General features: G+C 46.5%; 1 protein-coding gene across 1 annotated transcript in view; it reads left to right on the plus strand.

Moving 5' to 3' along the window:
- The window catches only part of LOC138661478 (RNA-binding protein Nova-2-like), a 61,128-nt gene extending 45,852 nt beyond the window's left edge, over nucleotides 1-15,276 (plus strand). Inside the window, exons 2-4 of the mRNA XM_069746188.1 lie at nucleotides 4,800-4,946; nucleotides 9,528-9,694; nucleotides 13,798-15,276. Of these exons, the coding sequence (XP_069602289.1) occupies nucleotides 4,800-4,946; nucleotides 9,528-9,694; nucleotides 13,798-14,640 (1,157 nt within the window). The 3' untranslated portion in view covers nucleotides 14,641-15,276. The remainder of the gene's footprint in view (nucleotides 1-4,799; nucleotides 4,947-9,527; nucleotides 9,695-13,797) is intronic.
- The last annotated feature ends 1,866 nt before the right edge of the window (nucleotides 15,277-17,142 follow it).

Raw genomic sequence — 17,142 nt, forward strand, 5'->3', positions numbered from 1 at the left:
GAGACAGGACGTGAGCAATACTGGAGAGAGTGCACGGGTAGGTTCCCACACCATACGTATAGATTAAAAGAATCCGGCACTCAACACGGCACGCCACCATCCTCACAGACAAGCGGTAGACACCGTGTCTATACGCAGATACTATAAAGGCACAGATGATTGGCCTCGGGGAGACCAAAACATCCAACACTGCGGAGACACCATCACGTGTTTCTCAACGCAGTGATTCCAGAACACTGCCCCCATCCCTTATGGGAAATATGCAGATGCAGGTAAAGAAGCTGCGGAGACACCATCACGTGTTTCTCGACGCAAGCAGTGAATAGCCAGGCCTTTCCCCGGGAAGGAACAACCACGGGAAGGGCAGCATCCTATGAAGGAAAGCCACCTATGCCAAGCATGGTATCCATCCACAGACAGCTGTTTCGGGGTGTTTGCCCCTCATCAGTGTGGAGTAGGAATCTGGCTATTAGGAGCAGTGCCTAGTAAAAAGGCTATAAAGGCACAGATGATTGGCCTCGGGGAGACCAAAACATCCAACACTGCGGAGACACCATCACGTGTTTCTCAACGCAGTGATTCCAGAACACTGCCCCCATCCCTTATGGGAAATATGCAGATGCAGGTAAAGAAGCTGCGGAGACACCATCACGTGTTTCTCGACGCAAGCAGTGAATAGCCAGGCCTTTCCCCGGGAAGGAACAACCACGGGAAGGGCAGCATCCTATGAAGGAAAGCCACCTATGCCAAGCATGGTATCCATCCACAGACAGCTGTTTCGGGGTGTTTGCCCCTCATCAGTGTGGAGTAGGAATCTGGCTATTAGGAGCAGTGCCTAGTAAAAAGGCTATAAAGGCACAGATGATTGGCCTCGGGGAGACCAAAACATCCAACACTGCGGAGACACCATCACGTGTTTCTCAACGCAGTGATTCCAGAACACTGCCCCCATCCCTTATGGGAAATATGCAGATGCAGGTAAAGAAGCTGCGGAGACACCATCACGTGTTTCTCGACGCAAGCAGTGAATAGCCAGGCCTTTCCCCGGGAAGGAACAACCACGGGAAGGGCAGCATCCTATGAAGGAAAGCCACCTATGCCAAGCATGGTATCCATCCACAGACAGCTGTTTCGGGGTGTTTGCCCCTCATCAGTGTGGAGTAGGAATCTGGCTATTAGGAGCAGTGCCTAGTAAAAAGGCTATAAAGGCACAGATGATTGGCCTCGGGGAGACCAAAACATCCAACACTGCGGAGACACCATCACGTGTTTCTCAACGCAGTGATTCCAGAACACTGCCCCCATCCCTTATGGGAAATATGCAGATGCAGGTAAAGAAGCTGCGGAGACACCATCACGTGTTTCTCGACGCAAGCAGTGAATAGCCAGGCCTTTCCCCGGGAAGGAACAACCACGGGAAGGGCAGCATCCTATGAAGGAAAGCCACCTATGCCAAGCATGGTATCCATCCACAGACAGCTGTTTCGGGGTGTTTGCCCCTCATCAGTGTGGAGTAGGAATCTGGCTATTAGGAGCAGTGCCTAGTAAAAAGGCTATAAAGGCACAGATGATTGGCCTCGGGGAGACCAAAACATCCAACACTGCGGAGACACCATCACGTGTTTCTCAACGCAGTGATTCCAGAACACTGCCCCCATCCCTTATGGGAAATATGCAGATGCAGGTAAAGAAGCTGCGGAGACACCATCACGTGTTTCTCGACGCAAGCAGTGAATAGCCAGGCCTTTCCCCGGGAAGGAACAACCACGGGAAGGGCAGCATCCTATGAAGGAAAGCCACCTATGCCAAGCATGGTATCCATCCACAGACAGCTGTTTCGGGGTGTTTGCCCCTCATCAGTGTGGAGTAGGAATCTGGCTATTAGGAGCAGTGCCTAGTAAAAAGGCTATAAAGGCACAGATGATTGGCCTCGGGGAGACCAAAACATCCAACACTGCGGAGACACCATCACGTGTTTCTCAACGCAGTGATTCCAGAACACTGCCCCCATCCCTTATGGGAAATATGCAGATGCAGGTAAAGAAGCTGCGGAGACACCATCACGTGTTTCTCGACGCAAGCAGTGAATAGCCAGGCCTTTCCCCGGGAAGGAACAACCACGGGAAGGGCAGCATCCTATGAAGGAAAGCCACCTATGCCAAGCATGGTATCCATCCACAGACAGCTGTTTCGGGGTGTTTGCCCCTCATCAGTGTGGAGTAGGAATCTGGCTATTAGGAGCAGTGCCTAGTAAAAAGGCTATAAAGGCACAGATGATTGGCCTCGGGGAGACCAAAACATCCAACACTGCGGAGACACCATCACGTGTTTCTCAACGCAGTGATTCCAGAACACTGCCCCCATCCCTTATGGGAAATATGCAGATGCAGGTAAAGAAGCTGCGGAGACACCATCACGTGTTTCTCGACGCAAGCAGTGAATAGCCAGGCCTTTCCCCGGGAAGGAACAACCACGGGAAGGGCAGCATCCTATGAAGGAAAGCCACCTATGCCAAGCATGGTATCCATCCACAGACAGCTGTTTCGGGGTGTTTGCCCCTCATCAGTGTGGAGTAGGAATCTGGCTATTAGGAGCAGTGCCTAGTAAAAAGGCTATAAAGGCACAGATGATTGGCCTCGGGGAGACCAAAACATCTAACACTGCGGAGACACCATCACGTGTTTCTCAACGCAGTGATTCCAGAACACTGCCCCCATCCCTTATGGGAAATATGCAGATGCAGGTAAAGAAGCTGCGGAGACACCATCACGTGTTTCTCGACGCAAGCAGTGAATAGCCAGGCCTTTCCCCGGGAAGGAACAACCACGGGAAGGGCAGCATCCTATGAAGGAAAGCCACCTATGCCAAGCATGGTATCCATCCACAGACAGCTGTTTCGGGGTGTTTGCCCCTCATCAGTGTGGAGTAGGAATCTGGCTATTAGGAGCAGTGCCTAGTAAAAAGGCTATAAAGGCACAGATGATTGGCCTCGGGGAGACCAAAACATCCAACACTGCGGAGACACCATCACGTGTTTCTCAACGCAGTGATTCCAGAACACTGCCCCCATCCCTTATGGGAAATATGCAGATGCAGGTAAAGAAGCTGCGGAGACACCATCACGTGTTTCTCGACGCAAGCAGTGAATAGCCAGGCCTTTCCCCGGGAAGGAACAACCACGGGAAGGGCAGCATCCTATGAAGGAAAGCCACCTATGCCAAGCATGGTATCCATCCACAGACAGCTGTTTCGGGGTGTTTGCCCCTCATCAGTGTGGAGTAGGAATCTGGCTATTAGGAGCAGTGCCTAGTAAAAAGGCTATAAAGGCACAGATGATTGGCCTCGGGGAGACCAAAACATCCAACACTGCGGAGACACCATCACGTGTTTCTCAACGCAGTGATTCCAGAACACTGCCCCCATCCCTTATGGGAAATATGCAGATGCAGGTAAAGAAGCTGCGGAGACACCATCACGTGTTTCTCGACGCAAGCAGTGAATAGCCAGGCCTTTCCCCGGGAAGGAACAACCACGGGAAGGGCAGCATCCTATGAAGGAGAGCCACCTATGCCAAGCATGGTATCCATCCACAGACAGCTGTTTCGGGGTGTTTGCCCCTCATCAGTGTGGAGTAGGAATCTGGCTATTAGGAGCAGTGCCTAGTAAAAAGGCTATAAAGGCACAGATGATTGGCCTCGGGGAGACCAAAACATCCAACACTGCGGAGACACCATCACGTGTTTCTCAACGCAGTGATTCCAGAACACTGCCCCCATCCCTTATGGGAAATATGCAGATGCAGGTAAAGAAGATGCGGAGACACCATCACGTGTTTCTCGACGCAAGCAGTGAATAGCCAGGCCTTTCCCCGGGAAGGAACAACCACGGGAAGGGCAGCATCCTATGAAGGAAAGCCACCTATGCCAAGCATGGTATCCATCCACAGACAGCTGTTTCGGGGTGTTTGCCCCTCATCAGTGTGGAGTAGGAATCTGGCTATTAGGAGCAGTGCCTAGTAAAAAGGCTATAAAGGCACAGATGATTGGCCTCGGGGAGACCAAAACATCCAACACTGCGGAGACACCATCACGTGTTTCTCAACGCAGTGATTCCAGAACACTGCCCCCATCCCTTATGGGAAATATGCAGATGCAGGTAAAGAAGCTGCGGAGACACCATCACGTGTTTCTCGACGCAAGCAGTGAATAGCCAGGCCTTTCCCCGGGAAGGAACAACCACGGGAAGGGCAGCATCCTATGAAGGAAAGCCACCTATGCCAAGCATGGTATCCATCCACAGACAGCTGTTTCGGGGTGTTTGCCCCTCATCAGTGTGGAGTAGGAATCTGGCTATTAGGAGCAGTGTCTCCCATCAAGAAGCACGGATCTCCCCCTATCTGACTTGATGGCCATATATCTTTGATTAAACAGATTACACGGTAACGGACTTACCACATACTTCTACTAATCACTCTCTACTACGCCAGTACGTAACTGATGAAGGTCTCTATGACCGAAACGTTTGTTGGTACTACGAATAAATCTGAGTGCATCATATATACTTAAGTTGAGTGCTGGGTTCTTTTTATCTATGGTAGAATGGCTGAATCCCACTTCAGGGCACGGCAAAATTTGGCTGCCTGGGAGACACCTACTCTCCTGTATCACACAGGAAAGCTGACAGATCTTCTATATACTTTATTGGGCAGGGGAATTCACCAGATTGATCATGCAGGGATAATCTGATGGTCATTTTTATTGTTGAGATGTGTTACAGCAGAATTGTGTTATATTTTTCAGGAGATGACAGTGAGCTTTTCCTGAAGGTACTGATACCGAGTTATGCTGCTGGCTCCATTATCGGAAAAGGAGGTCAAACAATTGTCCAGCTTCAGCGCGAAACAGGGGCCACCATCAAACTGTCCAAGTCTAAAGACTTTTATCCAGGTCAGTCTATGTGCTATGGACATGCCAACTTTCTTGTCTGTTATGTGTGCACATTGGTACAGTAAAGGTTGGTTGGGGAGGTCCAATCTGATCTATGTGCACAACAATGGGTATGTACTTACAGTATGCAAAGCTGAAGATGATGCTTTATAACAGACAGAGAGAAATCATAACTGTAAGAAAGCTGAGGAGCTCTAATACCCTGAAGTTATAATCTAGAGGTAAATATACCAGAATGCAGACACAGTCTGTGATGCAAAACTCTTATAAAGACGGGCCGTCTGTGAGCAAGAGCTCTTCTGGGGATGGCATGTCTATGAGGAAGAGCTCTTCTGGTTATGGACTGTCTATGAGGGAGAGGTCCTCTAGTAATGGACTGTCTATGAGGGAACGTTCCTCTAGTAATGGACTGTCTATGAGGGAGAGCTCCTCTGGGAATGTGCGGTCTATGAGGGAGAGTTCCTCTGGGAATAAACTGTTTATGAGAGCTCTATTGATATGTTGGCTGTGTATGGGGGAGAGCTTCTCTGGGGATGGTCTGTCTATCAGCAAGAGTTTCTTTGGGGATGGGCTATCTGTTAGAGCTCTTTTGATATGGGGTGTGTAAGGGGAAGAGCTTCTCTGGGGACGAGCTTTTGTTCCTATGGGGATGAGCTGTGTAAGTGCTCCTCTGTGTATGGACTGTTTATAAGGAGGAGCTTCTCTGGTGATAGGCTGTGAATGGAATCTCCTCCAGGGATGGTCTGTTCTCAGAGAGAGCTCCTCTGGGGATTGGCTGTTTATGACTGACAGCTCCTCTGGAGATGAGCTATGTATGAAGGAGAGCTCCTCTGGGGATGGGCTGTCAAAGAAGGAGAGCTTCTTTGGGGATGGACAGTTTTCAGACAGCAACTGTATATAGGCTGTGAATGGGGGATAGCTCCTCTGGGGATAGGCTGTGAGGGAGGAAATCTCTTCTGGGGATGCTCTGTTCTTAGAGAGAGCTCCTCTGGGGATTGGCTGTTTTCAGAGATAGTTCCTTTGGGGATGGGCTGTCTATGAGGGAGAGCTACTATGGGAATGAGCTGTCTATGAAAGAGAGCTCCTATAGGGATGGGTTGTCTATGAGAGCTTCTCTAAGGATAGGCTGAGGGAGAGCTCCTCTGGGGATGGGATGTCTATGAAGGAGAGATCCTCTGGGGATTGGCTGTTTATGAGGGGAGAGTTCCTCTGGGGATGGGCGGTCTATGAAGGAGAGTTCCTCTGGGAATGGGATGTCTATGGAAGCTCTCTTTTTATGGGCTGTGTATGGGGAAGTGCTTCTCTGGAGATGGGTTGTCTATGAGCGAGAGTTCCTATGGGGATGGGCTGTCTATGAGGGACAGCTCCTCTGAGGATGGGCTGTTTTCACAGAGAGCTTCTCTTGGGGTGGATGTTGAGGTTTATGTATGTAGCAGAATGTTATGTTGGCTTCTTTGGGTATGACGGATGGACACTATAAGTAATCTATGGACTGTGACCTGACGGCGCACACAGTAAAGCACACATGAGCTGAAATTGTTAAGGTCGGCTACTTTGGTGACAATATTGACTTTTTGTGATGCTGTGATGGATTGTAACCTTTCAGATTATGTAGGGCTTTATCTGCCACTTGGGGCCGTTATACACTGTGTATGGTGACGCCTTGTGGACATTTCTGTTCTCACAATCTTTTAGAATGTAGAAACTTGTGTGATGTCCCGGAAAAAGGTGAATAGGTGACTGTGGAGAGATCTGGACTGTGTATGGTTCTGACTGGTTTCTTGTGACATTGGAGCTTGTGTACTACTTGGAATTTGCACTTGTTGTCTCACGTCACACTTGGTGTTATAGGCCTCCATTTTGGAAGCCTTTTTCCTTACATCTGGGATGTTCCTTGAAGACCCCTATTTAAATTCCTGATGAACAAATGGGGGAAGGGTAAATGTTTTAAGGTGGTGTTGGCTCTAGGGGTGGAGCCTGGGTGGCGGCTTCGGCTCGTTTTGGCCCTATTAGGCCAAAGCTTAATTTAAAAAAGGTTTCCATGGTGATGGCTCACAGCCAGTCAGGCTCAGCAGAAGACAGCAGGCCTCTGTTGCCATGACGATAGCTGATGGTGAATGGCTGCCCATTGTGTAATGGGCTGCGGCTCAGACCTTTTGCTGTTTCCATAGTAAGCGCTGAACCCTGGCGTCACCATGGAAACGTCAATGTTAGCCGGCACCAGGCGCAGAGATGCCGAAACACTAGGGAGGGTGCAGCGAATCTTCTCACTGAAGCGTGTGATAAATCATCTCTTTGTCTCCACTTTTCCCACTTTTGCTGCTTTATTTTTCTAGGTAGATTATAAGCAATCACTAAATCCTCTTGGAGTCTGTAACCTCCACATCGGCAGCGAATGTCGCACCAAAGTGTGTGTGGCGCTCGACAGGTACCTTCCCACCCCCAAGATTACACATGAGTGGAGGAGTGCACCCCAAATCATGCACGGCATCTCATGTTCATGTCACACGCTCCATAGTCACCCCGAGTGTCCCAAACTGGGGTTCACATGGGAGCTCGGGACTGTAGATCAGGCAGCTACGACCTCCACATATGATGAAAGGGAAAGTCAAAATTACAAGACCCTTTGAAAGCCAACTCAAAGCACCATGAACTTCCATTTAATGGAGACCAACCTTAGATAGATATGTGTTAACGAGGGATCTTCACTGTAGTTTTTAATCTAACGCTCCTCCAATTGGCGCAGTTTCACTGATTTTGGAAGCATTTTTCTTTTTCTTCTCTGTCCCTCCATTCCAAAGTAAACGAGGCAGGACAGCAGCTCAGACAGGAGCATCTTAAGATGGTACAAAAAATAGCAATAAAAATCTACAATCAGAATACAAAACAGTACAGGAATACAATAAAAAACTAAGCATCATTATAAATAAGATTTAGTGAAATTATGTGGATATGAATGTTAATATGATTCCTGACACATCTGATCTTTTCTCTTATATTTTCCTTGAGTCGTGTCCTCAGCTCCATCTAGTTAGACACACAAAAAACATTGTAAGGATTGATGGCAGCTGCAGGGTTAGTGACTTTGTCTGGGGTGTTAATATCGTACCGAGTGATAGTGACATCATTGGAGTAGGTGACATTTGGAGAGTAACTACGCTGTAGATGACATCATCAGGGTAACTGACATTGTCAGAGTAAGTGACATCATCGGAGTAACTGACATCATCAGAGTAAGTGATATCATCAGAGTAACTGACGTTACCAGAGAAAGTGACATCATCAGAGTAACTGACGTTACCAGAGAAAGTGACATCATCTGGGTAACTGATATTATCAGAGTAAGTGACATCATCAGGGTAACTGACATTATCAGAGTAAGTGACATCATCAGGGTAACTGACATTATCAGAGTACGTGAGATGCAGTGAAAATTTAAGTGACACTGGACTAGCGGTGGACACCGCGTCCGTTACTTCTTCTGTTTGTGCCAGACACGGCCTTAACAAAGACTGGCTCCTTACTACTAATGTGGCTAAATTTACCCTTTGTGACCCAATAAATCCATAAGCTCTAAGAGAGGTACATTGATGAAGGTCTAATTTTGACCGAAACGTCTACTGTATGTACTCCTCTCCATTAAATTTTCACTGCATCTCACTATGTGTGTGCCAATTTTATCTCTAATATTATACGGTTTGGGCAGCTACTTGAGCACCACAATCATAGTAGTGCCTACGGTCTTATTTCTAATTATCAGGGTAAGTGACATCATCGGAGTAACTGACATTATCAGAGTACGTGACATCATCGGAGTAACTGACATTATCAGAGTAAGTGACATCAGAGTAACTGACATTATCAGAGTAAGTGACATCATCAGGGTAACTGACATTATCAGAGTAAGTGATGTCATTGGGATAATTTACCTTGAGAGTTAAACTGAATCATTATGAGAACATGATGAGCATAAATTATATAATGAGGGCAACTATAAATGTCAGGGTAAGTGACATGTAAGGTATGTAATGGAGATTTCTAGAATGTGACATCATTAGATAACAGTCATTGCCAGGATAGTGACATCATCACATCATGGGACATGTGACTGTGAAGCCTGCTGCCTCAATTGGTCATTGCTGTGTCACGTGATGCATTTTTGATTATTCTCTGTAATTTTGTGGGTACAAATGGTCCATCTGTGTCCATGAATCATCAGCTGTAACCTCCGGGGGCAGTGACATTCATGGAGGTATATATTACTGAGAGGTCAGAGCTGCCTACTGACGCTCTCCAACAGACCCCACCGCAGCCTCTGCTGCCCAAGGCAAGAAGTGATCTTGTGCCATTTCCTCCAGACTATAAACTGCATGGATAATCTGCACAGAAACTAACACTATGCTGCCAACGAGGGGCGCCGCTGAGCAGGAGCTCCCATCTAAAAGATCCAGGTGACAGTGAGGAGGGCAACACTGGAGGCAATGGGGCTTCTGATGGAGAGCAGTTAGGTGGGCGGCTGCTGATCTCCTCAACGTTTCTCATGTTCTTCTTGTTATTTACTCTGTTTGTCATGTGTCATAGGGACAACGGAGCGCGTGTGTCTGGTGCAGGGAACCGCAGAGGCGCTAATGTCTGTGCATAACTTCATAGCAGAGAAGGTGCGGGAGGTGCCACAAGGCGCAACCAAGTCGGACCTGGGTGTGCTCATCCCGGCCCAGAACAACATCAGTGCCGAGCGGGCCAAGCAGGTCAGTACCACTTCGAAAATGGCAGCATGTTGTAGATGTTGTCACAGTACATATGTTGCCCTGATGCTATCACTGATCAATATTTCTCAACCTCACGTTATTCCTACCCAATATTTGCCACCTGATGTCATCCTTGTCCAATATTTAACTCTCATCTTATCCCTACCCTCACCATATTCGTCCAATATTTACTACCATGACTCCACTGCGTCCAATATTAGGCCAATGATCCCATCCCTGTCCAATATTTACCAACTCTATCCATCTCAGCCCAAAATTTACCATGCTAACCCCTTTCCATACAATATTTTCCACCCTGATTCCGCTCCTGTCTACTGTTTACCTCTCAGAGCCCATCTTGCCCAATATTTACAAGCATGGCTCCATCTATAGCCAATATTTACCATTCTGACACTATTCCTCCCATTGTAGCCCAAGATTTACCACCCTGATCCCATCCTAGCCCAATATTTACCACCCTAATCCCATCCTAGCCCAATATTTACTACCCTAATCCCATCCTTACCCAGCATTTACCATCCTGATCCCATCCTTGCCCAATATTTACTACTCTAATCCCATCCTAGCCCAATATTTACTACCCTAATCCCATCCTTACCCAGTATTTACCACCCTGATCCCATCCTTGCCCAATATTTACAAGCATGACTCCATCTATAGCCAATATTTACCATTCTGACACTATTCCTCCCATCGTAGCCCAATATTTACCACCCTGATCCCATCCTAGCCCAATATTTACCACCCTAATTCCATCCTAGCCCAATATTTACTACCCTAATCCCGTCCTTACCCAGTATTTACCACCCTGATCCCATCCTTGCCTAATATTTACAAGCATGACTCCATCTATGGCCAATATTTACCATTCTGACACTATTCCTCCCATCGTAGCGCCATATTTACCACCCTAATCCCATCCTAGCCCAATACTTACCACTCTAATCCCATCCTTACCCAGTATTTACCACCCTGATCCCCTCCTTGCCCAATATTTACAAGCATGACTCCACCTATGGCCAATATTTACCATTCTGACACTATTCCTCCCATCGTAGCGCCATATTTACCACCCTGATCCCATCCTAGCCCAATATTTACCACCCTAATCCGATCCTAGCCCAATATTTACTACCCTAATCCCATCCTTACCCAGTATTTACCACCCTGATCCCATCCTTGCCCAATATTTACAAGCACGACTCCATCTATGGCCAATATTTACCATTCCGACACTATTCCTCATATCGTAGCCCCATATTTACCACCATAATCCCGTCCTAGCTCAATATTTACTACCCTAATCCCATGCTTACCCAGTATATACCACCCTGATCCCATGATTGCCCAATATTTACCACACTGATCCCATCCTAGCCCAATATTTACTACCCTAATCCCATCCTAGCCCAATATTTACTACCCTAATCCCATCCTTACCCAGTATTTACCACCATGATCCCATCCTTACCCAATATTTACAAGCATGACTCCATCTTTCGCCAATATGTACCATTCTGACACTATTCCTTTCCAATATTTTCACCCTGACTTTGTCCTTGTACAATATTTCACACCCTTATCACATTCCTGCCCAATATTTCACACCCTGATCCCATGCTTACCCAATTTTTGCCACCTTGATCCCATCCTTACCTAATATTTACCACCTTGATCTCATGCTAACCCAATATTTACCACCCTGATCCCATGATTGCCCAATATTTACCACACTGATCCCATAATTGCCCAATATTTACCACCCTGATCCCATCCTAGCCCAATATTTACCACCCTAATCCCATCCTAACCCAATATTTACTACCCTAATCCCATCCTTACCCAGTATTTACAACCCTGATCCCATCCTTGCCCAATATTTACAAGCATGACTCCATCTTTCGCCAATATGTACCATTCTGACACTATTCCTTTTCAATATTTTCACCCTGACTTTGTCCTTGTGCAATATTTCACACCCTTATCACATTCCTGCCCAATATTTCACACCCTGATCCCATGCTTACCCAATTTTTACCACCTTGATCCCATCCTTACCTAATATTTACCACCTTGATCTCATGCTAACCCAATATTTACCACCCTGATCCCATGATTGCCCAATATTAACCACACTGATCCCATAATTGCCCAATATTTACCACCCTGATCCCATCCTAGCCCAATATTTACCACCCTAATCCCATCCTAACCCAATATTTACTACCCTAATCCCATCCTTACCCAGTATTTACAACCCTGATCCCATCCTTGCCCAATATTTACAAACATGACTCCATCTTTCGCCAATATGTACCATTCTGACACTATTCCTTTCCAATATTTTCACCCTTACTTTGTCCTTGTGCAATATTTACCACCCTTATCACATTCCTGCCCAATATTTCACACCCTGATCCCATGCTTGTCCAATTTTTACCACCTTGATCCCATCCTAGCCCAACATTTACCACCTTGATCCCATCCTTACCCAATATTTACCACCCTGATCTCATGCTAACCCGATATTTACCACCTTGATCTCATCCTAGCCCAATATTTACCACCCTGATCCCATGATTGCCCAATTTTACCACACTGATCCCATAATAGCCCAATATTTACCAACCTTATCACATTCCTGTCCAATATTTCACACCCTGATCCCATGCTTGTCCAATAGTTACCACCCTGATCCCATGCTTGCCCAATTTTACCACACTGATCCCATAATAGCCCAATATTTACCACCCTAATCCCATCCTAGCCCAATATTTACTACCCTAATCCCATCCTTACCCAGTATGTACCACCCTGATCCCATCCTTGCCCAATATTTACAAGTATGACTCCATCTTTCGCCAATATGTACCATTCTGACACTATTCCTTTCCAATATTTTCAGCCTAACTTTGTCCTTGTGCAATATTTACCACCCTTATCACATTCCTGCCCAATATTTAACACCCTGATCTCATGCTTGTCCAATAGTTACCACCCTAATACCACGCTTGCCCAATTTTTGCCACCTTGATCCCATCCTAGCCCAACATTTACCACCTTGATCCCATCCTTACCCAATATTTACCACCTTGATCTCATGCTAACCCAATATTTACCACCTTGATCTCATCCTAGCCCAATATTTACCACCCTGATCCCACGCTTGCCCAATATTTACCACCCTGATCTTATCACTGTCCAATATGTATTACCCTGTTCCCACCCTAGCCCAATATTTACCAGGTAGAAAAACACAATGGAGCAGCCATCTGCTCAGCGGGTTGAGAAATTCCTAGAATAAGGGTGCGGTGCACAGAAACTTTAGCCTGGTTTCCTGAGTAAATTTTAAAAAACATGATAATGGTGGATGCGTTTCAAGCAACACTAGCTCTTTTGCAGCTCGAAATGCGTCGACCGTTATGTTTTTAAAATTTTTCCCTTTCATGTTTTAATCTACTAATAAATGTGATTTTTTATGACTTTTGCAATTGCTGGATTTTCCCTGCCCAATATTTACCACCGACTTCTTCCTAGCCCAATATTTACCATCCTGATTTCATCCTAGTCCAATATTTACCACCCTAATCCCATCCTAGTTCAATATTTATCACCCTGATCCCAGGATTGCCCAATATTTACCATCCTGATTTCATCCTAGTCCAATATTTACCACCCTAATCCCGTCCTAGTTCAATATTTATCACCCTGATCCCAGGATTGCCCAATATTTACCAAACTGATCCCATCCTAGCCCAATATTTACCACCCTGACACCATCCTAGCCCAATATTTACCACCCGGATCCCATTCTACCGAATATTTACCACCCTGATCCCATGCTTCCCTAATATTTACCACCCTGATCTCATCATTGCCCAACATTTTCAACCCTGATCCCATCATTACTGAATATATTCCTCCCTGATCCCATCACTATTTCTGTCTAACATTTAATACTACTTTTATTCCAATATTTATCACCTTAATCTCATCCTTGTCCAATATTTACCACTTTGCCCCCTTCTGTGCCCATAATTTACCATCCAGCCTGAAGTACTTTTCTTGTTTTACTTCCTTAGGCCAAACTAATTGTCCCTAACACAACAGCGGGGCTAATTATTGGCAAGGGTGGAGCCACAGTTCGGAGTATCATGGAAGAGTCAGGGGCGTGGGTTCAACTGTCCCAAAAACCTGCAGGACCAAACCTCCAGGAACGGGTGGTGACAGTGAGTGGAGAGCCAAATCAAGTTCAAAGAGCCATACGAAACATCATACACAAAGCACGAGAGGACCCCCCACAGGGGACAGCCCATCTGAACATCAGCTACATCAACTCTCAGGGTCCTGTGGCCAACTCAAACCCAACAGGATCCCCTTATGCTGGAGGGAGTGCCGAACCTACCATTGCCCCTTTTCCTACTGCACCTCCAGCCCCTCCAGCCATTTCTGGTGGGGACCTCTTGGCCATCTCTACCGCCCTGAATACGCTGGCCAGTTATGGTTACAGTACAGGCCTTGGATTTAACCCCCTTGTCGGTGGCGTCCATCCTGCAGCAGTCAGTCTTTTAACATCCTATACAGGTGAAGCTACTCCCGCTCTCGGGCTCGGCGGGGGAGGAATTCTCATGGACAAGTTGGCTGCAGAAAGTGTTGCAGGCAAAGAAACGCTAGAGATGGCCGTGCCAGAGACATTGGTGGGTGCAATACTGGGCAAAGGTGGCAAGACGCTTGTGGAATATCAAGAGCTGACAGGAGCCAGAATTCAGATCTCAAAGAAAGGGGAATTTGTTCCAGGAACGAGAAGCAGGAAAGTGACCATCACTGGACCCCCAGGAGCCACACAGGCAGCACAGTATCTGATCGGGCAAAGGGTGGCATATGAGCAAAATGTGCGGTCAAGCAACCCACAAAAAGTGGGATAAAATGCTTCTTTAATGTGGTGGGGGGAGAATTGACGAGTGGGTGGGAAGGGTGGGATGGGGTCATAGAGACAAACAGATTCCATTTATTTGTCTCTGTGGGTTAAACGAGGACTTACACCTACACATCATTAAGAAGGACTCGACAATGGCGCCATAATATCAGGAAGCAGGACCAAACGGATTCTGTTATTGCCCCTTCTACCCTCCATAGACGGCAACATTAAAAACCCGAAAAATGTGAAGACTCAAAAGGAGCAAAAGCAATAAGAGTAGATTTTGCACTGCAAAGATGAGTCCACTCACGGCCCCCCTGGACCTGACCCCCGGATGATGATGCAGAAGCAAGACTGGATGAAAACATGGAGGATGCTGTATTATGTGAACATATCACATGTTCCGGCCCGGCGACCGGACTGAACCCTCGCAGGTGGCAATGACCTGCACCCGACAACATCTCATAGACTCATATGTGCCAAAACCTAGAACTAGTGCCAAACCACTGTCCTACTCTCGCAGGGAACCCCGCACAATGCCAGACCTGGTAGTTAGAATCCCACTGGGACAATGATAGAGACTGGATGATGTTATCCTCTCAGCTGCTTCTGTGATAACATTAAAAAAAAGGCCAAAATTGCTCCTTTTACTCCAGGTGTAGATTTTTTTTTTGCAGGTGAGTGTCTGAGAAATCAACGTCAAGTGGCAGAAATATTTCCTGATTTTCTGATCAAGGGCAGTGTGTGGTTATTGGGATGTGCTCAGTGGTAAGTAATGTCGCCCTGCAACCCAGGTGTAGAGAAAAACTGACAGCCCCCTCACTGGACCTAGCTGTACTGTATACCAGTGTCACCCCATTGGGGGAGGTTACGCTAAAGGCTCTGTTCACACCACATCAGGGCTCGCCACAAACCTACAGTTGTGTGGAAAAGTATTTGCCCCCTTCCCGATTTCCTATTCTTTTGCATGCTTGTCACACTTAAATGTCTCATATCACCAAACAAATGTAAATATTAGACAAAGATAACACAAATGATCACAAAATGCAGTTTTTAAATTAAGGTCTTTATTATAAAAGAAATCCAAACCTACAGGGCCCTGTGTAAAAAAGGGATTGCCCTCTAAACCTAATAACCTTAATTGGATTAAGGTCAGGACTTTGACTACGCCACTCCAAAGTCTTTATTTTGTTTTTCTTAAGCCATCCAGAGGTGGACTTGCTGGTGTGTTTTGGATCATTGTCCTGCTGCATAACCCAAGTGTGCTTCCGCTTGAGGTCACGAACAGATGGCTGGACATTCTCCTTGAGGATTTTTTGGTAGAAAGCAGAATTCACGGTTCAGTTAACCATAGCAAGTCTTCCAGGTCCTGAAAATGCAAAACAACCCCAGACCAACACACTACCACCACCATATTTTACTGTTGGTATGATGTTCCTTTTCTGAAATTCTGTGTTACTTCTATGCCAGATGTAATGAGACATACACCTTCCAAAAAGTTCAACATTTGTCTCATCAGACGACATAATATTCTCCCAAAAGTCTTGGGGATCATCAAGATATTTTCTGGCAAAACTGAGAAGACCTTTTATGTTCTTATTCCTCAGCAGTGGAATTCATCTTGGAGCTCTGCCATGCGGGCCATTTTTGCCCAGTCTCTTTGTTATCGTGGAGTCATGAACACTGATTTTAACTGAGGAAAGTGAGGCCTGCAGTTCTTTGAACGTTGTTGTGGTTTCTTAAGTTACCTCTTGGATGAGTCGTCGCTGCGCTCTTGAGGTAATTTTGGACGACCAGTCACTCCTGTGAAGGTTCACCAATGTTCCATGTTTTCACCATTTGTGGATAATGGCTCTCACAGTGGCTTGCTGGAGTCCAAAAGCTCTAAAAATGGCTTTATAACCTTTTCCAGACTGATAGATCTCAGTAACTTTGTTTTTCATTTGTTCCAGAATTTCTTTGGATCACGACATGATGTCTAGCTTTTGAGGATCTTGTGGTCTACTTCACTTTGTCAGACAGGTCCTATTTAAGTCATTTTTTTATTGAGAATAGGTGTGGCTAGGGAATGTGAACTCAGCTGCCCAAAGATGTGATAAACCACAATTAAAGGGAACCTGTCACCCCAAAAATCGAAGATGAGCTGCGGCCACTGGCATGAGGGGCTTATCTACAGCATTCTGTAATGCTGTAGATAAGCCCCCGATGTATCCTGAAAGATGAGAAAAAGAGGTTAGATTATACTCACCTAGGGGCGGTCCCGGTGTGGTCATGTCCGATGGGCGTAGTGGTCCAGTCCGGGGCCTCCCATCTTCATACGATGACGTCCTCTTCTTGTCTTCACGCCACAGCTTCGGCGCAGGTGTACTTTGTCTGCCATGTTGAGGGCAGAGCAAAGTACTGCAGTGCGCAGGTGCCGGGTCTCTCTGACATTTCCCAGCGCCTGCGCACTGCAGTACTTTGCTCTGCCCTCAACAGGGAGATAAAGTATGCCTGTGCCGGAGCCGCA

This window comes from Ranitomeya imitator, chromosome 2, assembly GCF_032444005.1.
Source record: "Ranitomeya imitator isolate aRanImi1 chromosome 2, aRanImi1.pri, whole genome shotgun sequence".
Lineage (NCBI taxonomy): Eukaryota > Metazoa > Chordata > Amphibia > Anura > Dendrobatidae > Ranitomeya > Ranitomeya imitator.